This window comes from Cyprinus carpio, chromosome B2 (genome assembly GCF_018340385.1).
Source record: "Cyprinus carpio isolate SPL01 chromosome B2, ASM1834038v1, whole genome shotgun sequence".
NCBI classification, from domain to species: domain Eukaryota; kingdom Metazoa; phylum Chordata; class Actinopteri; order Cypriniformes; family Cyprinidae; genus Cyprinus; species Cyprinus carpio.
Window position 1 is genome coordinate 24,036,152 of NC_056598.1, and position 26,523 is coordinate 24,062,674.

General features: G+C 37.4%; 1 protein-coding gene across 1 annotated transcript in view; it reads right to left on the reverse strand.

Annotated features, from left to right (window-relative positions):
* Positions 1-1,474: 1,474 nt before the first annotated feature.
* LOC109054200 (single-stranded DNA-binding protein 3-like) overlaps positions 1,475-26,523 on the reverse strand; it is a 71,804-nt gene continuing 46,755 nt past the window's right edge. The window contains exons 6-19 of the mRNA XM_042719172.1: positions 18,547-18,636; positions 10,122-10,181; positions 8,987-9,053; positions 8,814-8,881; positions 7,546-7,610; positions 7,374-7,419; positions 7,113-7,148; positions 6,342-6,396; positions 5,757-5,827; positions 4,686-4,764; positions 4,547-4,573; positions 4,337-4,478; positions 4,140-4,251; positions 1,475-3,274 (exon numbers count right to left, since the gene is read on the reverse strand). Coding sequence (XP_042575106.1) covers positions 3,245-3,274; positions 4,140-4,251; positions 4,337-4,478; positions 4,547-4,573; positions 4,686-4,764; positions 5,757-5,827; positions 6,342-6,396; positions 7,113-7,148; positions 7,374-7,419; positions 7,546-7,610; positions 8,814-8,881; positions 8,987-9,053; positions 10,122-10,181; positions 18,547-18,636 — 948 coding nt within the window. The 3' untranslated portion in view covers positions 1,475-3,244. The remainder of the gene's footprint in view (positions 3,275-4,139; positions 4,252-4,336; positions 4,479-4,546; positions 4,574-4,685; positions 4,765-5,756; positions 5,828-6,341; positions 6,397-7,112; positions 7,149-7,373; positions 7,420-7,545; positions 7,611-8,813; positions 8,882-8,986; positions 9,054-10,121; positions 10,182-18,546; positions 18,637-26,523) is intronic.

Consider the following 26,523-nt stretch of genomic DNA (forward strand, 5'->3'; position numbering starts at 1 on the left):
ATCCTTCATAGTAAAGTTTGCAATGTGTGGTCCCTTTTGCACATAAAGAGACAAGTCCTGTGTTCATGTATGTCCACACAGGCAATGTGTTAAAAGGTGGGCTGCTGTCTGGAAAGTGCAAAGTGAGGACACGTCCGAGAGAGAACGGATCGTGAGGCTTTCGCCCTCCACATACATCCCTCCTGTAAATGTCTAGTCTACAAGGAGCGAACGGTACCACTTCAAACACCCCTTACTTTCCTGTTCTCCTAAAACATGAGCTCTCAGACGTCGTTTACTAAGTAGAGGCTGACAAAACTTTACATTTGCATGATTTAGTACACCTGTACAGAGTCAAAGACAGAGAATGGCGACTCTTTAACTACAAACATGGGTTCTTCCTTTACATTTTTTTTTACCCCCAAGATCTCGTAGTATTCATTGGTAGTGACTGAAATATCAAAACATGTCAATGATATCAAAATGCATTTTACAGTATTTACAAACAAACAAAGTGATAATATAAGATAGACGCTGTATAAATGTGTTTCTCTGTGTACATCGTGTCATCAAGCTGTGGAGAACTTAAAAACAGGTGCTGCGTGATTATTGTGTGTGGATGTAATCAGCAGGAGGATTTTAGCATCTGATATTTACTGGTTCCTTCTGATCCCTAATAACCATTTCACTGAGAGACCTACTTCCAAAAACACATTTTGTTTCAAGGGATAGGGCCATCCAAAAATCACTCACCCTCATGTCATTTCAAACCTGAGTGACTTTCAGCAGAAAGATACTTAGAAGAATGTTGGTAACCAAATACTTTCGGTTTCCACTGACTTTCATTGCATGGTCAAAAATGACAAAGTTAATAGAGAATGAAACTTTTTAGTTCTCCAAAAGAATCTTTAAAAAGACAGATTGAAATTAGCTTCAAAAAGATGTTTTGGAAATTTCAGTTCCTATTCACTTCCATTGTATGAAAAAAAATAAAAATAAATAAATTGAAGTCAATGCTGACTGAAAAAGTGTAGTTATCAACATTGTTCTTCCAAAAAGAAAAAAAGAAGGGAAAAAAAAAAAGTTTAATTTCCCATTGACTGAATGAACAAAAATGATAGGGAGTGAAACAGTTTTGTTACCAACATTCTTCAAAATATCTTCTGTAACAAGATTAACTCATCAAATATTGAGAATATTTTGAAGAATATTTTGAAGATTTGGTAACCAAACAGTTTCCGTTCTCATTGACTTACACTGTATGTCCAAAAATTACAATTGAAATCAATGGGAACCAAAACGGTTTATTTACTAACATTCTTCAAAATTCTTCTTTAACAAGATAGATTAAAGTATCTTCTATTTATTTTGAAGAAAGTTGGTAACCAAACAGTTTTGGTTCATGTTTGAATCATTTGTATTGAGGATGATTAAGTTTGGTAGATTAATTATGTTGTTAAAAATGTATTTTAAAATTATTTTGTTTTTTTATCAATGTTCTTCAAAATATCAGGATAGACTGAAGATCTTTAAGAATATTTTGAAGAATGTTGGTAACCAAAAAATTCCCATTCACTTTCATTATATAGAAAAAAATTACAATGCAAGTCAATGGCAATTGAAACTCTTTAGTTAGAAAGTCACAGTTTTGGAACAAGAACAACACAAGTAAATGTCCATCATTTTTGAACGGACTATCCCTTTAAAAGACAGACAGAAAATGCGAAACACCAAATGCATGAAAAAATGAATGTTAATATTATGAAATAGATAGGCTGTGAGCACATTTAGTTCATGTATCCCTCATTCAGTAGTCCCTGGAAGTCCTATTACTATCCTCTCATCTCATAAGCTCAGAAAAATAAGCCCTGGATGTGGCTGACATCTCACGTTTTTGAAGATGATTAGACATAATACAGAACACATACTTAACAAAAGTTGTCTGAGGAGGAGGGCTCTATTCCTGCACCCGAAAAAATCTCCAGTATGATGAGCACCGAGCCAACAGGATCCTCATTTGTAATGTCATGTGACTAGAGACACCCTGTTCAGATGCATGCAGAGGGAAAGCATGTGGGTACAAATCTTCAGGAGGTATCTTAGACTGGCATATTTACATGTGTACAATATGTCCTGACGGGTCGCATGCGAGACGTGTGCACGATAAATCAATTCATGAACGAAAACAACAAATAAATAAGTGGTGAATCACGGTGAGCAGACATCTGTCATGTTTTTAAGTCAAGTTTAGCACTAGTTAGTTGTATAACCGGATGTTTCCGGCTCTGGTATGACATCACTTCCTCTCTACAGATAGATTGAGACTCCAAAACGTGTTGTTGTATGCACAGGCTGGTCTGAGGAGGTTAAAGTCACTGCTGGTTTCGGCCTCAAGCCTCATGGCCTCAGACGTTCACTCAACAGGGACAATTAAACTACATTTCCTGTATATATTAGAGACGTAGAAGAAAAGGTATGGCTACCTTTTTAATCTGCGGGAGGTAAGATTTCACAGCAAACACAAAACGTAGTGTAGACTTCCTGCAAAAGTCATGACACTGTTATTGTGCATTATGGAGGTGTGCTTTTTTCTGTCGAATTTGTGGTTTACATACAATGTGCCCCTTAAAAAAAAACTAATCAGTAACCATCATTACAATATTAATAAAAATAAAATCAACAATTGAGAATAATACAATACATACACAGAATAATGAATAACGTTCATTGCCGAACCCATCGTAAAGAATTTCCTCTTGCATTTACACAATGAAATGGAGGAAAAAGGTGCAGATATTATCCACTGTAAAAACGACTGCATCCATTCAAGATTAAAAAAAATGAATCAAAAAAGTGGAGCGAGTTCATAAAGATCATAAAGTGAGCAGCCCGGTGAAGTGTGTGTCTGCTCAAACACACACCTGCCTTCCTGTGTGTGTGTTCAGCCCCGTTAGTGTCCAGAACCAGAGAGGAAGTCCGGGAGGCAGGGAGATTCAGTCAACAAGCTCTTCCTGTGGCTCTGGGACTGTTTCCTGTTGCCGGTGGCCATTTTGCACAAGCTGGGATGGGCCACTTTCATGTGAGTCCTCTGCTCGTGGGGCATCCCAGAAGGCTGTGCAGAAAAAGCCAGAGTTCCGTGGGCAGAGGGGGCCAGGGGTTGATCGACGTGAAGAGGGGACGGGGTTAAAAAAGGAATGGGGCGGTCGGAGGGGGTTTGAAAACGAAACCAAAAAGAAAAGCCCAAATAAAACAAAACAAGAAGAAATCACACACTCATCGTCATGTTGGGTGAATACTGGAAAGAGACAAAGGGGAGGGGGGGATATACAGCGGTGGTGAGATCATGAGAAGTCTACACAGAGCAAATACAAGATGGTTATGTCATCACCGTCCCAAAATACAGCAAGGAAATGCATGATTTTGTCGACAAAGCAGTAACCAAAGGACAGAAAACTTGGAAAGTGTCTGTCCAGGAAACTGCTGGTCTTTTATAACAAAAGCCATTTCCAGCACTCACTCTTGGACTGAATCAATACCACTTACAAATCAAATCATTTTCAGAGTTTTTTTTTTTTTTTTGATTTTTAAATTGATTTGATATTCTGTTCTGTAAGTAACATGGTCAGTGGGTGTGGCCTTCTGAGTGCCTGCTGGGCGGAGCTACACTAATGGTCAAAAGTTTGAGGTCAGTAAGATTTTAAAATGTTTTTGAAAGATGTTTCTTGTGCTCACCAAGGCTGTGTTTACTTAAACAATACAAATATTCATATTTTGACTTATTGTAAAAATTTAAAATAACTTCTATCTTTTACGTATTTTAAAATGTAATTCATTCCTGTAATGGCAAACCGGACTTTCCAGCAGCCATTACTCCAGTCTTCATGATTAGTGTAACGTGATCCTTTAGAAATCATTCTAATATGCTGATTTGGTGGACATTCTTAATGTTAAAAACTGTTGTGATGCTGTGGAGAAAAATTTGTAACTATGTTTTTACTGTTACTTTTGATAAATATATTTGCTGAATAGAAGTACTAATTTAACTTGGTTTTTGTTTTGTTTTTAAATCTTGACTGACTCCAAACTTTTGGACCGTACTGTATATGATTGGCAGGTGAGGAAAGTGGCAGGTCTCTGGGTCTGGGTCAGAATCTACTCACACTTTCACTTTGGAATGGGTTGAGGAAGTTTCCTCCCATTTCTCCATCATCCCGCGGTGTGCCCGGTGGGTTGTTCATCCCTGCCATGTTGTTGGGGGAGTTCTGAAGCAAAAGAACAGTTCAGGCTGAGATGTGAAAACAGCAAAGAAAAAAAAAACACAGATTTGCAATCTAAGGGGCTGTTTACACCTGGTCACCTCATGCATTTTGTCTGATCGGATAGCTCTTTGATCGTGAAAAGACCAGGTGTAAAAGCCCTCCAAAATGCATTCGAGACCGATATATATCCGATCACCCAAACCACTTCAGGAGGAGGTCTAGGCCACATTCCAGACGAAACTGGACAAGTGTAAATGCATCATGCAAAAACACATGAAATGACCAGAGAAAGATATATTTAAGTTAACAGATGTAAACAGGCATGTCACCAGAGCCTGAAATAAATAAATAAAGTATATATAATTATTATTAAATAAACACCTTTTGAGATGTTTTAAAGTAGTATATAGGTATTATTTTGAATAACAGTGCAGTCTTAAAGCTTACCTAACGATCCGTTCATATGATGGGGTTCCATGCCACCCATGCCGCCCATTGGCCCATCTGGACCGGGACCCATGGGGAACTGAGAAACACAGAGAAACAATCACATTCAACCAACCATCCCACATCCAGTGCCCTGAGTAACATAAGACTTCTTCTGAGATATAAACATTCATTTGAAAAGGAAGAGCATGTCCCCTTTGATTTCACTAAGAGCATGTCTGCGTTTTTATGAAAACAATGATCATATTTTGACATTTAGGATTAATATAAATAAAGCGTAATGTACAGTCAGGCGCTTATTATTACAAATAAAGCCAGACAGGTCTTAAATCACACTGAAGGGGTTTATTTTGCGATAATGACTGTACATTATAAAGCTTATTACATTACTACTTAAGCAAATAAATAAATAATTGGACATTACATATTGATTTGAGTTCAAACTGTAGTATTATGTAAGAAGAAAGAGACCATGGAGTGATATGAGAACTAACACACAAGAAACTAGCATAGCTACAGTATGAAGGCAATCAAACAACTATCAATTCTACAGTTTAGCAATCATGATGCACACATATTTGGCTGCTAAATGCCACAACTGACCAATAAGAATCATGTATTGTAAAATAGAGCTGTAAAATAATTAAATGTAGTATGTCTGGGAATCAAAAAGTGTAGCTGTGTTATGGAAATACATCACAAATATAAAAAAAAATCATTAAGTGGAGAGATATTTACACTAGTGTTCAAATATTTGGAGTCAGTAATATACATTTTTTGAAAGAGATGAATTTAGCAAGGATGCATTAAATTGATCAAAATTGACGGTAAAGGCAAATGTAATGTTACATAAGGTTTACATTTGACATAAAATGCTGTTATTTTGTATTAATCAATATTTCCACCAAAATAAATGAATCACCGCAACTATCAACCAACCATTGAGAATAATAAGAAATGTTTCTTGAGCAACTGTTTTAAAAACTTTTTAAAAAATCTTACAGACCCCAAACTTTTGAATGGTAGTATAACTACTCTAGTAAATGCATATCTAGATGGGGGTATACATACATTGGGTCTGTTTCCTCCCGGTCCAATAGGGTTCATCATCGTGTAGATATTTTCACTGGAGTTTGTGGAGTCTAGATGAGAAGAGAGCAGAAAGTTTGCTTCTAAGACCAGCACAACTTCACCAAAATAAGAGACCAGAGTCGCTTCCAAGCATATATGGATGACCAATGCTTTAGCAGCACACTAGATCAATACAGAACATGGCTGGACTAGATTAATCACCATAATAAATGTGTTTCTTTAATGATTTATGGCTTGTGAGAGCAAGAGAGAGGGAGACACCGCTCACACCTATAATCACAAACACAAGCATGCCGACTGGAATTACATGAAAAGTGGGAGGGGTGGAGCTGATCACGTTTTGTTTCCCTGCCAGCGGAAATACAGGTAACCTTGCAGTGATATTGGCTGGTGGGTAGGGAAGGAGGGAGGAGGGTGTTAAATAGGGTGTTTGTGAAGTGCTGAGCATCTTTCTTTCCTGGAGAGACACGAACTGTTTCTGGCTGTGCCGATTATAGAGGCGAGGTGAGAGCGAGTGTGTGAATGATATGCAAAAGGGAGAGCGACAGAACAGATCTACTGTACCTCCTGGGCTTGGCATTATGGGAGTTCCTGGTGGACCGCCTCCTCCTGGAGGACCCTGAGGGAGGAAACACATACACAAACCAGTGCTTAGCTTCTCAGTGTGTAATAGTACCTGCCAAACTATCAGAGAACTACCAGAGGAGCAGTTTTTAAACAAAGACACTAGGCTCAGGGGAGCCATTAAGCTGCTTTGACTAATGTGCAGATATTTTACTTTTAAGAGAGGCAATGCTAGCGGCAAAACTATGCAGGATAGTAATTGCTCAAGTAAAATCAATACATTTAGAAACTTTAATATCTGCTTAGTTATGCTTTTAGTTTCTAAAAGGAAAGACTAAATTTTGCAGTTTTCCTTTGAGCTAAAGACGGAGAGGCAAAAAGCTAAAAATGTTTTAGAAGACTGTTTTTCTCCTAAAACATGCCTGGCACACGCTTTTGAGGAGGTTTTTGATTAGGACGCTGATGTTGAAAGTCAAGATCACCCTTGAGAGCATGTTACCGTAACCTCTGATCCATTAACAAAAACAACATTACTGTGTTAAACTACTGCCAATATTTTGGAAAGGCTTCATTTCCTTTAAGAGTAGCATAAAATAATGCTAAAATAGCTATTTGTTAACATTAACCAATACCCTGCATGTCCCATCATCCAAAAATGAAAGTAGTTTCAGGGCAAGTTGATGAAATATTATGAAGATCGCTTGGAAATTGTCTCTTTTTTCAAGACAATTAATACATCCTACAGAAAGTAAACTAAAGTTTGGTACTCACCACGTAGTTGCCTGGAGATGAGGAGGAGTATGCTATCTGTCCACCCAAACAAAAGAATAATTCATTTACTTGGATGACAATTAAACTACACCACTTAATAATAATAATAATACTATGATTTATGAATATGATAATCTTTCATATATAATCTGAAACCATTGCTGTGTCATGGTGCAACCATATTAAGTTTGTGTGGTCATGTCACGTTTTTGTCTGCAGCCACAAAGCTACATGCAGACAACAGCGTATGTATGAACGTACCGAGTTAGCATTCGGGTTTGGCCACGGGCCACGTCCTCCAGGACCCCTGTAAGGTGACGGGAGGGCCAAAAAGTATAGAAATACATAACAGAGACAGAAGGAAGTTGACAAACATGATTTAACAGGATTAATTAAATGGGGAAAGGGAGTGTTTTCATGTTGAAGGACTCACATGTTCATTCCGGGCATGCCTGGACCACCTAGAGAGTTGGGAGGAGGCCTCATACCACCATAGTTCTACAATGGACGAAGAAAACAAAAACACAAACATTTCAACAATCGTTTTTAAAGGAACCACTCAAATCTGGAATCCAGTATAAACCTTTATCACTGTGTTTATAAATAAATTACAAAAAAAATAAATTACTTAATTAGATCAAATTATAATTGCATATATAAGAATTATATTATTTACTAATATATGGATTACAATAAATAAATGTAAATAAATTGTTGGTTTTTTTATTAAAACGAGCAAAACCTTTTCAAAAAATTATAAGGTATATTTAATAAATATATACAAATATATTTATTAAAATTATTAAAACACACACACACACATATACACATATATATATATATATATATATACACATATACAATTTTATATATATATATATACACATATACAATTTTTTTTACAGAGTAATATAAGAATTTTTAATTTTTATTATATGTATATATGTTTAACATCTTCTATAAATATGTATTAAATATATAAATGTAAATTAAAATATTAAAAAATGTAAAAATGTATAATAATAATAAATGTATTAAAATAAACAAATAAATAATTGCACATTGAATTGAAAAGATGCGTCATCTTGGCATTATTTTGTGCTATTAAAGGGATCTTCTTTTGTGATCAACATAAGAAAGAACTAACACAGGTTTGAAACGACATGAGGGAGAGTAAATGATAACAGAATTTTCATTTTTGGGTGAACTATTACTTTAAGTTCAAGATTTTGGGATTCTGCTGTGGGGCTGAAAATGCAGCAACTACACACTGCAGGAATCCCTGCCCTTCATCCACTGTTGTCCACAGCGGTGGGGATCCAACCAAACCGGTTGGGATGCGATTGACACTATGCTAACGAAGTTCTGCTCAGGCAGACGGGGGCCCACCTGTCTGGCTGCCCGTGGGTGGAGGGCAAAGTGTGACAGAGGCTTTCAGGCCTGAGGCTGCTTCTTTCTAACCCAAGCTTTTGTTTTGCGCTCTACCCAATTTGTCGAACAGATGCTGCACCAGCTGCCGATTTGTGCGGTACCTCGCTTGCCAAGAACGAGAAGGACAAAGAGAGATAGGGAAGTGGGGAGAACTCCGCTTTCAGCACAGGTGACTAAAGAAGAGTAACAGGGTTCCAGTCCTGTGGCGTTTGACTTGGGCCGACTACCAGAGGATGAACAAATAGAAAACGGGGAAGAATATGTGTCTACCTGAGGGCCCATGCCACCCATCCCCCTGGGAGGATTCATTCTCATCGGACCGCCCATGTTAGGATGTCCTGTAAAAATATTAGATAAGAGTTATTACACAGCCGATACTACATCATTCATCAGTCTGCATGTAAATGGCTCTGTTGTTATGAAGTTTTGGACCAAGATGTTACCTTGTGGTCTGGTTGGGTCCAAACTGTTTGGCAGGAGTGGTTGTGATCCTGGAACTCCTACAGGAGGCTGAGGAGGACATAAATGAATGAAGGTCAACAAAATACATGGGATGTGTTTTATAGAAAACGTACATCATATTTACAATGGAGGTGAGGAACAAATGGAAACAAATTCCTTTTGTCCTTTATTTTCAATGGAAGTCCATTGGTATAAAAATATAAATTCCATAACCTTTTACACAACATGCCTGGAAAATCTTTACACATAATATCAAGTATTGCTACAGTACTTTGGTGATAACAATGACTTTATATTAGAACACCAGAGACCAGAAATATCACAAGCTGGCTTTGATGTAACAGTCAGAAATAATTTACATTTATAATGAATAAAATTAATGTAAATAGAATGCAATAGAAAATCTATTTACACACATACAACACATGATTTGCAATTAAAATCATTTTAGATTAGCATTTTGGGGCATCATAGGCATGTATGAACGTCAATCTCATCCCTATGTATGCAGCTATATTATTTCTATATTAGTACTTCAACTTTTAAATTTCAGTTAGTTGCCATATTATTTGCCAACATTTCTAATTTTCAATTAAGCTTTTCGTCGATTTATATTTTATATTCATTTCAGTGTTATTTTCCATTAACAAAAATAAATAATCGTTTTAGTTTTATTTCATGCTGATATCTCCAGGTTTTTCTTGATTTTGGTGACCCTTAAAGGAATAGTTCACCCAAAAATGACAATTTTGTCAACATGTACTCACCCACATGGCGTACCAAACCTGTGTAAGTTTCTTTCTAATGTTGAAAACAGATGATATTTTAATGAATTTTGAAGAAACAAACTGTTATTGACATCCATAGTAGGATAAAATAGAAAGAAATACTATAGAAGTCAATGGGGACCATCAATAGTTTGATTACCAGCAATATCATATTTTATGTTCAACATAAGAAAGAAACTCATACAAGTTTGGAACAAAATAAGGTGAGTAAATTATAAATGATGACAAAATGTTCATTTTTGGGTGTACTATCCCTTTAAGAGTGTGTAAAAATGGAAGAACTATTTGTATGCAATTTCAACATGACGGTGTGATGATGTTCCCTCACCTGATTTGGCATGCGAAGAGATGGCCGAGGTCCACCCGGATACCGTGGAGACATAAAAGGCTAAAAGAAGAAGAAGAAGAGAGAAAAAACTTCATTAGCAACATGTTGCCCTATTTAAGAAGAAAGCGAGAGTATTATAAAGACCAGAATGAATGAGTGCAGCAGGCCAGGCTATAGCAGATGGAATGGATAGACAGATGCACGGAGAGCAGAAGCCAATGCAAGACGACATCAAATATGTACATTTGACATCTCTCCTTTCTGTCCGTAAACACAGACTGCCCCCGTTCCACCTTTTAACCGTGCACACACATACACTACTCTTGTGGTGTTTCGACGAACACACAGGAGAGCATCAGGAAAGTCAGACCTCGAGTGGCTGCACTTAGACGCTTCTCAAGTGAAAGTCTGGTCAGGAAGGAAAGTGACCACAACAACCCAAACGAGGGCAGTATCGTGCCTGTGTCCTGACATACAAACCATTAGAGCCGTGTGGCTGCATGTCTAGAGACGAAACCCGATGCCACTTCTGTGGTCAAGGCCTGTGGGAAGCTCCCCGAGAGACTCTCGCCAACTTTTAGTGCTCTGTTGCAACATGTCAGCGTTGAACGGATGAGGGATAGGCCATATGGGAGTGTGTGTGTGTGTGCATGTGTTTTTACAGCTAATTGGAGTGTTTTTACCATTGTAGGAAGATGTTCTACAACCATAGTGCTCTAATATGCAGCGTGTGTGTTTTTTCCTGGAGAAAGGAAGCGGAAGTGTCTTTGAGAGTTGATATGTGTAGGTTTCTCTGTGTTTTGTGAATGCACATCGTTTTGGTTTCTGCACAGTCAGTGTGCGTTTGTATGTGTGTTTGTGAGGGCGCTTGTGTGGCGGGAGGCTCTACAATATTAATGTGCTATTGATGGGGGGTGGGGTGAGGGCCATCTCCAAGAACAAGGAGGAGACTGAATTATTTATCCTGTTCGAAGGGAGTCAACGTATACAGGATAGAGAAACAGAGGGAGGAAGAAGGAAAAAAGAAAGAGAAGACAAAGGAGGGATGGACCTTAGGGTGTACGCCCAAAGAAAACAAGGCCGTCAGTCTTAATGTAATTTTCACAACCATATGTTTTCCAGATTTGGCTAAATGAGAGACACAAGAGTACAACCTATTGAACTGTACTTCTATTCCTCACAGCCTTGCTTTCAATTCTAATCTAATTTTTATTTTTTTATTTTTATCATCATTACCATTATAAACCTCTATGACTTTATTTTTCTGTGCATCACAAATATTCTGAATACAGTGCTGGCTGCTCCTTTCCATACAATTTTAATGAATGGGGAACAAAGATTTCAAGCACCAAAAAGGTGTTAGTAAAGACATGAATGTATATTAATAATTCATAATAACAGTAAAGACAATAATTCAAAACAATTCAAAAGGTTTGAAATAAATGCTGTTCTTCTGAATTTTCTATTCAGCAAAAAAATCCTGAAAAGTCTCAAGAATCAGACCAGCCCAATTCATGAACAAATCATTCAGTCCAGTTTTATAAACTAGATTAACTGATTTTTTGAAAAGATCAGATTTAACTCAAGTCATCTTTGATTTGAAAGCACTTTATAGATTAGAGAGATTGTTTCAAAGCATCTTCACAGTATTAAAAAGCAAAGTTATAGAATCAATAAAAAAAAAAAAAAAGAGGCAAATCCTAATTCTGCTATAAAGCAGCTGCTGCGAGTCAATAGTATCGGATTTATTCATGAATCAGATATTGGTATTTCTTTTGCTATATGTCATATTTTTTTTCTTAAATCTAAATTCAGAAAACTTTAAATATAACAAAAGAGTCAAATGGCTCACTTTTGTCATACTTCTGTTGCTCGTTTGTTTTTTTTTAAACTTCAGTCCCATTTTATTACAATTCCATGGAAATATTTGCCAGCAAATTTTTCTAAATTTCTACTTTTGTGATCTACAGATAGAAAGTCACACTGATTTAGAACAACATGAAACATGAAATTAACTTTCATTTTTGACTTTTGAAATTTCCTTTTAAATATGGAATCATCCCTGACTAAAGTCCACAGGATGGTCAATTAAACTCTACAATTAGTTGTAGGAATTTGTTTCTATGTCTGTGTAAAGGAAGAGGAATTATAAATAACCATGTCATTTACACCATTCATCTTGCCCAAGTGAGCTGCTGCCAGCGTCACAAACACTCATTTGTGCAAGTGTGACCGTGTGTATACCGAGTGTGCGAGCAAGGACACGGTGTGCATGTGTGTGTGTGAGTGTTGCTGTGTGTCTTACCTGGCCGTGTGGTCCCATCATGGGGTTGCTGGTATTGTGTGGGGGAGGCTGTGCGTGTGGTGACGGCTGCGAGCCGGGAGGCCCCTTTAAGAGAGAAGAGGGAGATGAGAGATGCACAGACGGCCTTCCAGTGAGGCCTGCTGCTGCCGAAGCCCTTGCACAAACACACACGACACAAACTCACTCACACTCATTCACTAGGTACTAAATACTGGTGAGGAAATCCAAAGCTAGTGTGTAGAGATCAATGAAAAATTGACAAATTTTAGGAGAATCAAACAACCGTTACTGCAAGCAGAAAGTTCTCGACAAAACAAGGCAAAATTCCGAAGATTAACTTCAGTGTTTGAGATTCAATATTATACCAATAAATCAAATAAAAGATTGCATTAAGTTTAAAATATTATGTACACAAGTTTTAATAAAGAAAAACAAAAAAGATGCACCCACTCATATCATTTTAGCAAGCGCATAGCAAGGCCCTTGTACTACGATGACAAGTTTTGCATGAGCAAACGCCACACACATTTTCTTCAAAACAAGTCAAATTAGTTTAGAACGCATCACTGTTCGTGTACATTACGTGCTACAGAAATATTTCCACGAAATGTGTCACATTAAACCCATTAAACCCTTTACTCCATATAACTACTGCACAGAGCTTCCATTAGTGTTCATTAATGATCAACAGGCCATTAAGCTCAAGTCCAAAATGGTTCTGTAAGGAACATGAGACTATATGACTAATAACTAACAAACAACAAAGGAGCTTTGCTTCTTTTCCTCTCCCTCCCTGAACAACAAGCCTGAATACGAAAAATATGGCATTATGGGTCCTGTGCATCTATATTAGTGTTCCTACAGAAGTGTTCATCCAATCACAGTCACACTGCAGTCCTGCCTCATTGGGGAAAGATCTCAAAACAGCGATATATATAAAATCACTTCCAACACCTTTGAGAAGATAATAACCTGCCACTTACTGGCATGGCTATCAATAGAGAGCCCTTCAATCTCCATTCTCAGGCCCTAAAGGGGCAGTTAGTTTGACAGTATTCATACACACTGGATGACGGCCACAGGACAGCTGCAATAGCTCTTCTCGAGCACTCGGGGGCAGTGTTAACAAAGCAACAGAAGTGCAACAATATTTATTTGTGAGCATCTTCACTATTTGATTATACAGTAAACATATGCATATATTTCTATGCTAAACATAATGATGTCAATGGATCGTCTTTAAAGTTCAGTGACTAAACAAAAGAAGAAAAAAATCTTATGAGGGAGGCAGCAGAAGAGGCTTTTTTCAGTAGTTTTTTCACCGCCCTGTCGAGTCTGTGTATGTGGCTGTGACCCGCACTTATTACCGCCTCTTGACCTTTGGCCAGTGCTCAGACCTCAGACAAGCCCTCCCGCTGGTTTCAGAGCAGCTGAGGAAACCATCCATCCAGCACCACCGGAAATCTTCTCGCTGATGATCAGAACTGCCACACAGACCGCAGCTGCAGAACAACACATCTGCCCAGGGTGCAACACTGACCCACCCACGGCAACAAAAATAACACAACTGAAAGAGATACAGCACAGTCAGAGTCTAATAAGTGTCCTATAGCAGTTAGTAAAGATGCTCTGATACACAAATGCAGCTGGACACTTTTTTCAGTACAGACTTTTTTTTCTCTACTGTCTGTATGAATAAAAGTGGCCAAAAGGCACAAAATATGCTAAAGAATTAAAAGGAATAATTCTGTCATCATTTAATTATATTCATGTCGATACAAATCTTTATGACTTACTTTCTTCTGCATAATACAAAAGAAGATATTTTGAAGAATGTTGGTAACTAAACTTTTTCGGGCCCCATTTACTTGAGGCTTCCTCATTTTTGTCCACACAATGGAGGTCAGTGAGAACCGAAACTATTTGGTTACCGACATTCTTCAAAGTCTCTTCTTATCTTCAAAGTATCTTCTTACCAAAGTCAATGGGAACTGAAACTGTTTGTTACCAAAATTCTTCACAATATCTACTTATAGAAGTCAATGGGAACAGAAACGTTTGGTTACCAGCATTCTTCAAAATATCTTCTTAAAGTCAATGGGAACCAAAATTGTTTGGTTCCCAACATTCTTCAAAATATCTCATAGATGTCAATGGGACTCGAAACTGTTTGGCTAGCAACATTCTTTCAAACATCTTCCTAACAAAGTCTATGTTGGTTATCAACATTCTTCAAAATATCTTCTTATAGATGTCAATGGGACTTGAAACTATTTGGTTACCAACATTCTTCAAAATATCTTCTTATCTTCAAAGTATCTTCTTAAATTAAATGGGAACTGAAACTGTTTGATTACCAAAATTCTTCACAATATCTACTTATTGAAGTCCATGGAAACAAAAACGGTTGGTTACCAAAATTCTTCAAAATATCTTCTTAAAGTCAATAGGAACCAAAATGTTTGGTTACCAATGTTCTTCAAAATATCTTTTAAGTGACGTGACATACAGCCAAGTATGGTGACCCATACTCAGAATTCGTGCTCTGCATTTAACCCATCCAAAGTGCACACACACAGCAGTGAACACACACACACCATGAACACACACACGGAGCAATGGGCAGCCATTTATGCTGCGACGCCCAGGGAGCAGTTGGGGGTTCGGTACCTTGCTCAAGGGCACAACCAAAATTCTTCACAATATCTACTTATAGAAGTCAATGGGAAAGGAAACAGTTGGTTACCAACATTCTTCAAAATATCTTCGTATAAAAGTCAATGAGAACTGAAATTGTTTGGTGAACAACATTCTTCAAAATATCTTCTCATAGATGTCAATGGGACTTGAAACTGTTTGGCTAGCAACATTCTTTCAAATATCTTCCTAACAAAGTCAGTGTTGGTTATCAACATTTTTCGAAATATCTTCTTATAGAAGTCAATGGGAGCAGAAACGGTTTGGTTTGCAACATTCTTCAAAATATATTTTATGGAAGTCAACAGGAACGGAAACTGATTACCGATGTTCTTGAAAATTACTTCTTTCATCAACGACATGAGGTTGAGTAAATGATGAAAAAAATTTCAGTTTTGGGTGGACTATCCCCTTAAGCACTGCTAGGTTGATTTAATTGCATGGGACAACATTCATTTAGTGATACAAGCAGCCTGTTTATAAACACATGCATGAATAATGTGCACCGATAAACACTTAAAGCTTAGGTAAGGACTTTTTGAGCTGGTTTTTGGGAGATTTTTGTTTCCGATTTAACCGTGACCCATCTCTGACCTCCCTGTGAGAGAGGATCACTGCGGGGTCTGGCATGAGAGCTGCTCCACTGACTGTCCCAGAAACCATGTGCCGAAACAACAGGAATACATGAGCATGTGTGTGTGAGAGAGAGAGAGAGTGTGTGTTTTCCCTGGCTCAGAGTGGGTCTGAGGGAAGGATTAGAGGGGTCTAGGGATGCTCAAGGCCTCTTTAACTCACAGTAGCACTGAGGTCATGACTGTTCATTACACCTCATCACACACAGCAGTGGAAGCGCTCACTCTGCTGCTTGCTGTCTGCCTTTCTCTGCTAAACAATCTTGGTCCTTCACTAACACCCATTCACTTCCACTACACCTGACTTCCTATACAATATACATATTGGCAAATATCTGCATTTTCCTATTATCCTGACTGGTGTGATTAGAAAGATATTGGAAGCAGACGATACCACAACTTGTTCTTTACATACATTTTTACATATTTCATATGAAAAATCTGGAGTTCAAAATCAAATTTAAACCTGTTAATAAAAAGAAGAAAGAGTTTAATATTTTTGAAAAAAGTCTCATGCTCACTAAAACAGTAATATCTTCATATTAAAATACAATTTTCTATTCTAATTATATTCTAAAATGTAATTTATTCCTGTGATGGCAAAGCTGAATTTTCAGCCACTATTATTAAAGACTTCAGTGTCACATGATCCTTCAGAAATCATTGTAATATGCTGATTTGGTGCTCAAGAAACATTTATTTTTTATCAATGTTAAAAACAGCTGCTTATTTTTTTTTCCAGTTTAAAGCATTTATTTGAAAAATGTTAAAATTGAATTGTACACCATTGTACTATAAAAATGGTACATAACTAAAAAATATGGTATAAATGTGGTAAACCTCCCCTCCCAAAAAAAAAAAAAAACGTAGTATCGTAGTATTTTTTGGTAAAAGGATTTCTTCTACTATTAAATTGTTTTGTTTCCTAATTTTACAAGAATCATATAAAATCCTAGATTGAAGTACTTTTATTTAATCAACAGACGTCATCATACAGATCATAATCTATTATATCTGTTATTACAAAAAAATGTATCAGCAGTATGAGCTAAAATTTCTATATTGTGCATCTCTCTTAAACAGATGAATGAACCAAAACCCACACAGTCCTGGTCTCTCAATGATGTGGTAGAAACTAATCTCAGGAGCAGCAATCACACACACACACACACACACACACACACACACACACACACACACACACACACACTCAAACACGCCAGAACACCTCACACCTCTTCTCTCTCTCTCCCTCAGCGCTGAGCTGATATAAATAGCACTCCTCTGTTTCTCAAAACAATCTCCTCCGCACCTCTCCCTCCTTCTCCTCAAACCTTTCCCCTATATTTCTCTCCTAACCCTTTCCTCCGCAAACAGCAGAGATTCCAGACAGCGGTCCTCCCTCGGCTCTGCCTTATCACCAACACTGCCAAATGCCAGGCCTGTCCATCACTGAGCAAACGCTCCACCACCCCCGCTGCATCATGGGAAGGGCTGTGGATGTGTACAAGCATGTTTAATTATGAGGCTACGTGTGTCAGTGCATGTATGCAAGTGCTTGTGAGGTTTCATGTAAAGACAGAAATGGAAATAAAAAAAGCTCATGACAAGTAGAGGAAATTTTGATGAAAAACTGATGTCTGAGCAATTTATAATTAATACCACCATTACAAGTGCTCAGACTGAAGATTAGAGATCTGAAGAAGCAACTAATAATTAGCGATACACCAATATTCAAATACTGGCTGTCACCATTAAGTTGTTAATTATTTTCATCTTATGGCCAATAGCATATATAATGGCCAATATTAAAATTCTACACGAATGAGAATGAAGGGAGGGACCATATCTAGGGAACAGAATATCATAAAGCCTTGGCTTATTTTGACTTGTGCCAACAAGTAACCACCTAGCAACCATTAAAAACACTCAGAACTCCTTAGCAACTGCAAAGCAACGCCATAGCATAACGGTATTTCCAATATTTCCACAGGAGAGCTCCACTCGCATTTTCTTCAGAACAAATAAAATCGAGTTTAACTTCAATGTTGCTGTATAGACACTACTAATAAAGAAGACTGATAAGTTTCCACTTAAAATAGCTTAAGAAACTGATCAGAGAGATAAAATTGTAAATTTCCACATCGCATTTCAACAAGTATAACACCTTCATGAACACTACACGGCCTGCAGTATGGAATGAATAAAGCTGCAAGCAGATGGATAGAGGTATGATAAAGAAAGAGGAGAAAGCTTAGCAATGAAGAAAGAAATACAACAAAAGATTTTAAAGAGGCACAAAGTCATTCAGAAGCACATGAAGAAATCCCATTCATTAATTTTCTCTCTCTCAGTCACAGTTAAATGTTTTGTAACACATTTAATTGGTGATCAGTAGCAACTATTTCCATTGATTCATTATGGGAGCTGTATTACAGAAACATCCAAACTCCAGATATTAGCTGTTTAGCAACTATTGGGGTCTCAATAACTTGAGATAGGAAGTGTAATACAGCTACTTTCCACTAACACTTAATGCTTTGAGCCTCCATTTTACCGGTGAGGAATAAAACTGTTTGGAAAAAACAAGTTCAGAATGATCTTACACAGACAGCAGAGCTCCAGGCTGCTGTCAAGCCGCCCACAGCCACAGACAGACCCACCAGCGGCCCACGCGCACACAGAACGAGAGAGAGTGAATGAATGGATGAACGAACGAATGGAGCGCAGGTGTGACAGGGTTATGAATGGAAAAGAAGGCAAGGAAAAGAATGAAACCAGCTGTGCTTACCTGAAAGAAACCAGGGGGCATGGGTCCACCCGGCATGCCGTCGTTGGGGGGCATGTTGCCCATTACGGGGCTGGGGGCTGCTGCTGCACTCTGGGAAACAGACAGAGAGAACAAGTATAGATATTAGACAACCCTGATACAATACTAATATTACACCAATGCTACTTTGATTTCGACGTGACATGATTTATAGTGCATTGTTTGGTTTATCAATAACAATATGGCATCAAAACACAGGTTTTTCAAAACCTGATGTTGATATTTGGGTTATGAGTGTTATGCAGTACATTTACATGTCTCCATCATGTCCTCATATATTGTTTAAAAATGTTAAATGCCGAATTTGTAAAGATGAAAATCATATTAGTTAATTTTTTATTAAAATCGCCATTTTGACATGTCTAACATTAAAAACTGCCATTTATATTAAATATATTTTTAATTTTCTGTTCCAAATGTTTTAAACAAAAACTTCAGAGAATATTGTTTTAATTTGTAGATAAAATTAGAGAGATTAATTTATTTACATAACTTATCATTTTGATAAAAAAATACATTTAGTTTGAATAATATTTACAAAAATAAAAATGATTTATTCTCAATATTAATATATAGTAGTGCTGTCAAACAATTAAATAAAAAATAAAGGTTTTTGTTTACATAATATGTGTTTACTGTGTATATTTATTATGTATATTTAAATACAAACACATGCATGTTTATATTTAAGAAATATGTGTTGTTTATATATTAAATATAAGAATATAAATATATAAGAATATAAATATATAAATGTATATACATGTAAATATTTTCCAAATATATACTGTATGTGTGTGTATTTATGTATACATAATAAATATATACAGTACACACACAGACATACAGTATATTATGCAAACGAAAACTTATTTTGGATGAGATTAATAGCAATTAAGCATCTGACAGCACTAATATATAGATTATTTTATAGATTTTATATGAAACGTACACATTTTATGGAATATAAAATAGTTTTATTTCAAATATATTCAGCTCTTTTTAATTTTCAAATTATCAAAGAATCCTGAAAAAAAAAAGAAGTATCACTTTTCACAATAAAAAAATTTGCACAAAGCTAAAAATTCAGCTTTGCCATCATAGCAATACATGCTATTTTAAAATATATTCATTAAATGCATTTGTCAATCAAGTAAATGCTTTTAAGACAATGCTATTTACCCATAACACTAATAAAACAACCAAATATGGCAGGAGAAGAAATAAAACAACTGTCTCAAGAGACAAATGCTTTAACAACAATCGAGCAGAAACAATACAACTCAGACTATAAAGAAACAGAATAGCAGAATTTGTGTAATTACAGCAAACAAAGCTTTTAAGCTGTACAACTTCGCTACACGGCTCTAAAAACAAGCAGAATGCTAAGTATCAGTGTGCATTTACACAAGTGAAATCACTCTCGGTAAACCCGCACATTCAACTCAAAGAGTGTTAACACGAGACGTTTATTTGCATCAGAAAAACGCCTGCACTACAGCTCGGCTCTTGTGTATCTGTGTACATACTTCCCCTGGTAAAAGGGGCATAAAACAAGCAAACAGAGTGAGAGGAGCCTCAAGTGGAATCTCCTGAGCTAGTGGAACACTTAGAGACTGGGGCCCCTTTCCTCTGTTGGCCCCGTTCCCTCTTTCAAACCTCTTTAACAGTCTGCTGCTGCTGGGGGCTTGTGTGCGCTTGCCAGTCTGCCCTGTTCTACCAGAGAGAGAGAGAAGATGGAAGGAGACGAGGCGCATTGTGTGAGTCTGTGTATGTGTGAGTGAAAACGAGAGAAAAAGAGACTAAACAAGGAGGGAAAGGGGGGGAGATAAAGGAGAAATAAGAAAAAGAGAAAGAGAGGGAGGTTTAAAGAGCAAGAGCTGGCACTCGGCTCACACACTCCCTCCCCCTGCTGTAACTCAAACCTCTCTACAAACTTCAAACACATACACACATACACAAACTCACACAGTCTCTCTCACACACACGCATGACCCTTGGGGTCATTATATGATGTTGTCATATAATAACTTCAAGTAGCAAAACAGCTTCGAAAGTTGCTGAGTTTGATTCATTTTTAAGAAGCAGTTCAAATAATTCTAATTCAATTGAACATTTAAATGAATCAAACTGAATCGATTCAAAACTATGATTCAGTCATTTAATTGCACCATGATTCAAATGTTAACAGAAGTCCTTGCAATATATTAAATATTGAAAATGACTTTGCTGGCAATATAAAATGAAGCAACATTGTGATGATTTTAATGTGCTTTATATTAGGCCATTAAGTTTTTTAAAGACTGTGTCATTAGACTAGTTCCACAATTCCTCTTTGTCTTGTTTCTCAAAAGCATGACAGTGCTAAGACAGTAATACAAGCTTCAGTAGAAAAAATGCTAGTAGATTTGGCAAGTTCGATTCATTTCTGTTAATTACTTCAACCTGCCATTTTCAATTAATTAATGAAACACTATGATTCACTGATTTGTTAGCATCTTTCATCTTTCAATAATGTTAAAGTCGGATGAAATGAAAATTTACTCCAACTTCTGGTGAAGCGAGACTTTTCTCTGGTAAATTATTAGAGATGCACCGATCGATCGGCCAGGGATCAGAATCGGACGATTTTCCTCATGATCGGTGACGGGCCGATCAGTCTCAGTCTCACCGATTTCGAGCCGATCCGTTTTGTTACCAGCGGCGCAGGCAATAATGTCAACTGCGCATTCTCTCTCTCTTCTCTCCGACGACCACTTCTCTCTCACACACGTCTCATTTGCACCGGTTAAAAAGTGCTTGTATTGTGCATTATTTTAGTAATTCCCACAGCTTTCGTGCTTACACCAAAAGCACGCGCACCACCACTGATCTATATTAGTGGAGCGCACAAGCTGCACTCAGTCTCAAACACCTTGTGAGCCACAAATACCAAAATTATTGGCTACCTGTCAGGGCTCCAAACAAAAGAATCAAGTAAGGAGCCATTGGCTCCTATAAGAAAAAAACTTAGGAGCCAAATAATTTTTTTAGGTTCCACAGAATAAACGTGTTTTATTTATTTTACGATTATTATTATTTATTTATTTACATTTTAACATTTCAATCACACTGTCATGTGTTTATGTCTAATCTTTTCTTGACTTTATCAGCATTTTAATCAATCTTGTAGATGACCTGGGAACTAAGGTTCACTTAAAGGGATAGTTCACCCAAAAATCAAAATTATGTCATTAATGACTCACCCTCATGTCGTTCCAAACCCGTGAGACCTCCGTTCATCTTCGGAACACAGTTTAAGATATTTTAGATTTAGTCCGAGAGCTTTCAGTCCCTCCATTGAGAATGTATGTACGGTATACTGTCCACGTCCAGAAAGGTAATAAAAACATCTTCAAAGTAGTCCATTTGACATCAGATGGTCCGTTAGAATTTTTTGAAGCATCGAAAATACATTTTGGTCCAAAAATATCAAAAACTACGACTTTATTCAGCATTGACTTCTCTCCCGGGTCTGTTATGAGCGCGTTCACAACACTGCAGTTTAGTGATATCCGGTTCGCGAACGAATCACTCGATGTAACCGGATCTTCTTGAACCAGTTCACCAAATCGAACTGAGTCGTTTGAAACGGTTCGCGTCAACAATAAGCATTAATCCACAAATGACTTAAGCTGTTAACTTTTTTAACATGGCTGACACTCCCTCTGAGTTCAAATAAACCAATATCCCGGAGTAATTCATTTACTCAAACAGTACACTGACTGAACCGAGCCAGATAACGAACGAAACATTGACTCGTTCTCGAGTCAAGAACCGTTTCTGTCGGACGCGTCCGGTTCGAGAACCGAGGAGCTGATGATACTGCGCATGCGTGATTCAGACTGACACACAGCGCGTTTGAACCGAACAGGTTCTTTTGGTGATTGATTCTGAACCGATTCTGTGCTAATGTTATGAGCGCGGGTAAACCGAAGGCTTGAATCAAGGGCAATCATCGCCAATGAAGTCATTACGTCGAGCGCAAAAGAACTGGTGAACCGTTTTCGGCAACCGGTTTATTGAATCAAACTGTCCGAAATAACCGGTTCGCGGAGAAGAACAGAACTTCACATCACTACCGGTGATCTGAAAACCGATGCAACCGGTTCTTGACTCGAGAACGAGTCAATGTTTCGTTCGTTATCTGGCTCGGTTCAGTCAGTGTACTGTTTGAGTAAATGAATTACTCCGGGATATTGGTTTATTTGAACTCAGAGGGAGTGTCAGCCATGTTAAAAAAAGTTAACAGCTTAAGTCATTTGTGGATTAACGCTTATTGTTGACGCGAACCGTTTCAAACGATTCAGTTCGATTTGGTGAACTGGTTCAAGAAGATCCGGTTACATCGAGTGATTTGTTCGTGAACCGGATATCACTAAACTGCAGTGTTGTGAACACGCTCATAACAGACCCGGGAGAGAAGTCAATGCTGAATAAAGTCGTAGTTTTTGATATTTTTGGACCAAAATGTATTTTCGATGCTTCAAAAAATTCTAACGGACCCTCTGATGTCACATGGACTACTTTGAAGATGTTTTTATTACCTTTCTGGACGTGGGCAGTATACCGTACATACATTCTCAATGGAGGGACTGAAAGCTCTCGGACTAAATCTAAAATATCTTAAACTGTGTTCCGAAGATGAACGGAGGTCTCACGGGTTTGGAACGACATGAGGGTGAGTCATTAATGACATAATTTTGATTTTTGGGTGAACTATCCCTTTAAAGTGGGAACTAAATATCTTTTCCAGCTTGAAATCTACAGTCACAAAGAATTGTTCATTACACAGAGTCTGTACCAGTATCATGGAGCATAAGCATCACTTGGCCACTAAGTGTAGCTTGGGCTCCTCCTCAGTGCTTCCTGGAAATGTCATACACTCTTAAAAATAAAGGTGCTTCACGATGACATAGAAGAACCTTTTTTGTTTAAATGGTTTCATAAAGAACCTTTAACTTCTGAAGAACCTTTACATTTCACAAAAGATTCTTTGTGACGAAAGAAGGTTCTCCAGATTATAAAGAAAGAGATGGTTCTTTAAAGAACCTTTGACTGAATGGTTCTTTGTGGAACCAAAAATGGTTCTGTGAAGAACCTTTTAAGTACCTTTATTTTTTTAGCTGACTGATGAGCTTATGGACACTGAATGGTTATTCTGAGGTAAATGCATAATATTACGTTGCAATATTTACAATCTTTACACGTTTTCCGCGGTTTGAAACACTGCATGAGCTTTTACACGAGATATTTCAGTAAGTTGTACTGTAGGATCTCTTATAAAATAGCCTACCTTTTGATGTTAATTCATGTTCACTATGTACTATATTAGTAAAGAGAAAGATTAAATAGGTTACTTGCCCTTGAACTGAGGCGCTAAAGCGACCGCGCCTGCCCCATTAAAGAGAGCCAAAACTGTATTTATTGTTTGAATTTCGTTATGAATTCGGAATAATTTTAAAGCGGGTACTTTTTATTAAAAAGTGACAAAGCACAGATCTTTTTGCGATTACTGGACGGCAATTGCACTTCAAATAATGAAGTTCACGCATTAAAAGAACACAGACCAAGATCTTGTTTAGAAGAAGCCATATTAGTAATTATTATAAACGAGAATTGTTAACGATATTGCTAATATCCACACAGCTGACAGTTTTACCTGTTCTAGTTTGTTCAAGTTGTGCACGAAATAGACGCTGTATGTTCTGCACTTTCCCTTCTTACGTCTCCGTCATTTCTCTCTCGCTGCACAGCGGAGCTGCGTTTATCAGACTGTGTGCGTCAGCACTGGTGTGCGGCAGAGATGAGGACTGTCTGAAACTCTCTTTTTCCACTAAAACTTTGATGCGCATCGTCTCAGTTTAATACGTGAACATAACAAAAGATTTGATCGCAAAACAATTAGGAAAAAAGGCATTACATTCAAATTTTTAAGTTATAACATATACCCAGATAGCAATAACACTCGGGCTGATTCTGGCTGAAATGCGTCTCTGTTGTGAGAAGTGCGTCTCTGTGGTGAGAAGATAATGGGCCAGAGCCGCGCCGACTCTACAAAACACTTCTGGCTGACAGACGGCTTTTTCCCTATGGGCCGATCTCGGCTGAACGCTGTTGTACACGTGGCAGGTCCACACTCGGTGTAGTTGTGTGTATTAACCTTCGGGGCGCTGCTAGAATGAAGCACATCATCCGCCTGAGAAAACTTTTTTAGCGGTTAAATCCTGAGGAGCTTTCGGCGGGTAGTCGTCAGTGGCGACCTTAGCAAAAACGTCACTCGCAAATTAATATTTATTGTCACAAATGAGACTATTTTAGTCACAGTTTGGAGCCCTGCCTGTGCTAAAACGTTCAAATACATACAAAATTATGTCAAAATGCCCGTCTTGGCGAGTATGCAGTTAAACACAGTCAGTTTTGGGACGTTAAATAGTTGAGAAAGAGAACGCATGTTGTGTAACAGTATATTAGGTCCGTGGATAAACTCTACAAGGGACCACTGTCCAATTTTCATCAATCAAAGAATCAAAGAACAAAAGACAAAGAAAATCACTTTCTGCTCTTAAATGAATAAGTTTTATAACTTTAATGGTAAGCATTCCTTTGTATTTAATTTTTACAATGTTGAATACAGAAATTAAATTTGATAAAAATTTTGCTTCGATTACTTTAATTTCTGTAGTATTTCTTACTTGAATAAAAACTTACTTAGCCTGAAAAACTTAGTTTCATAACTGTCTTAATTCAATTGCATTTATTTGTGCTGTTGTTTGCAAATTTTTCATTTGTTCTTATTTTATTACTGACTTTTTACTTGTGTTTTTTAATTTAAATAAAACTTTGCTTTGAAGAAAAGTAGATTTTTGTTTGTATATGCTGTCAATTATAGTTCTTACAAAAAAAATCGGAATCGGCAAAAATCAGTAGCGGCAGATCACACTAACAAAAAATCGGAATTGGCCAAGAAAATTGCAATCGGTGCATCTCTATAAATTATGTCAAACATCTCCCATTATTTAGTTCACTTAAACTCCATCCCTTTCTTACAAACAACTACAAGCTCACATTCAGATCTGCCTCCATCCAAAAATATCCAATGAACTAAAACCAAGTCCCACTAATAACTCTTTATAACTGGATGTACATCATAAAAATAAAATAAAAAGGAATAAAAAAAAATCAGTTGCTACTTCCATTAAATTCCGATTTTTAAATTCAATTGCAAAAAGCACAATTAGATCTGACAAGTTCAATTTATATCTGTAAATCTGTTCAAACTGTTCTTTTTAATTCAAAACTATGATTTGTTTGCATCATCACTCAGAAATGTCAAAAGAAGTCCACAGTCAGCAGAAAAGTGTCACACTTTCCATATAATAAAATGTTATAAAAAAATAAATAATAAATAGATTTATAGATTTAAAAAAACTTTGACAAAAGGTTGAAAAACATCAGGATATAATCTTCTCAGCTTATATCGTCTAGCCATTATACACAAAAACACACTCAAGTGGCAGGCAAGAAAGAAGACTGAGGTAGAGTGCTCTTAAACGCACACATTGTGATACTGGCAGCTGGTACTGATCCAATACTCAGGGGAGGTGAGTGTCTGTGAACAGGGTCTGGTTCTCTGTTCCACCCTGAGATCTGTGGCTCTTATAGAGCTGTTATACAGCATCACCCCCTGTGCCACACACACACACACGCTTGGTCCCCCCTGGCCAACCCAACCAATCCCAGCTAACACAGCAGTACAGGGGGCGTGTGGTGAACCGTAACCCGGGGCGACCAGAGAGTATTAGTACTCAGGCTCCAGCTCTTTTTTACGAGTAGAGAGAGAGAGAGACTGCGGTGGCTAGATATGGCTTCATACACACACGCTTAAATACACAAAGA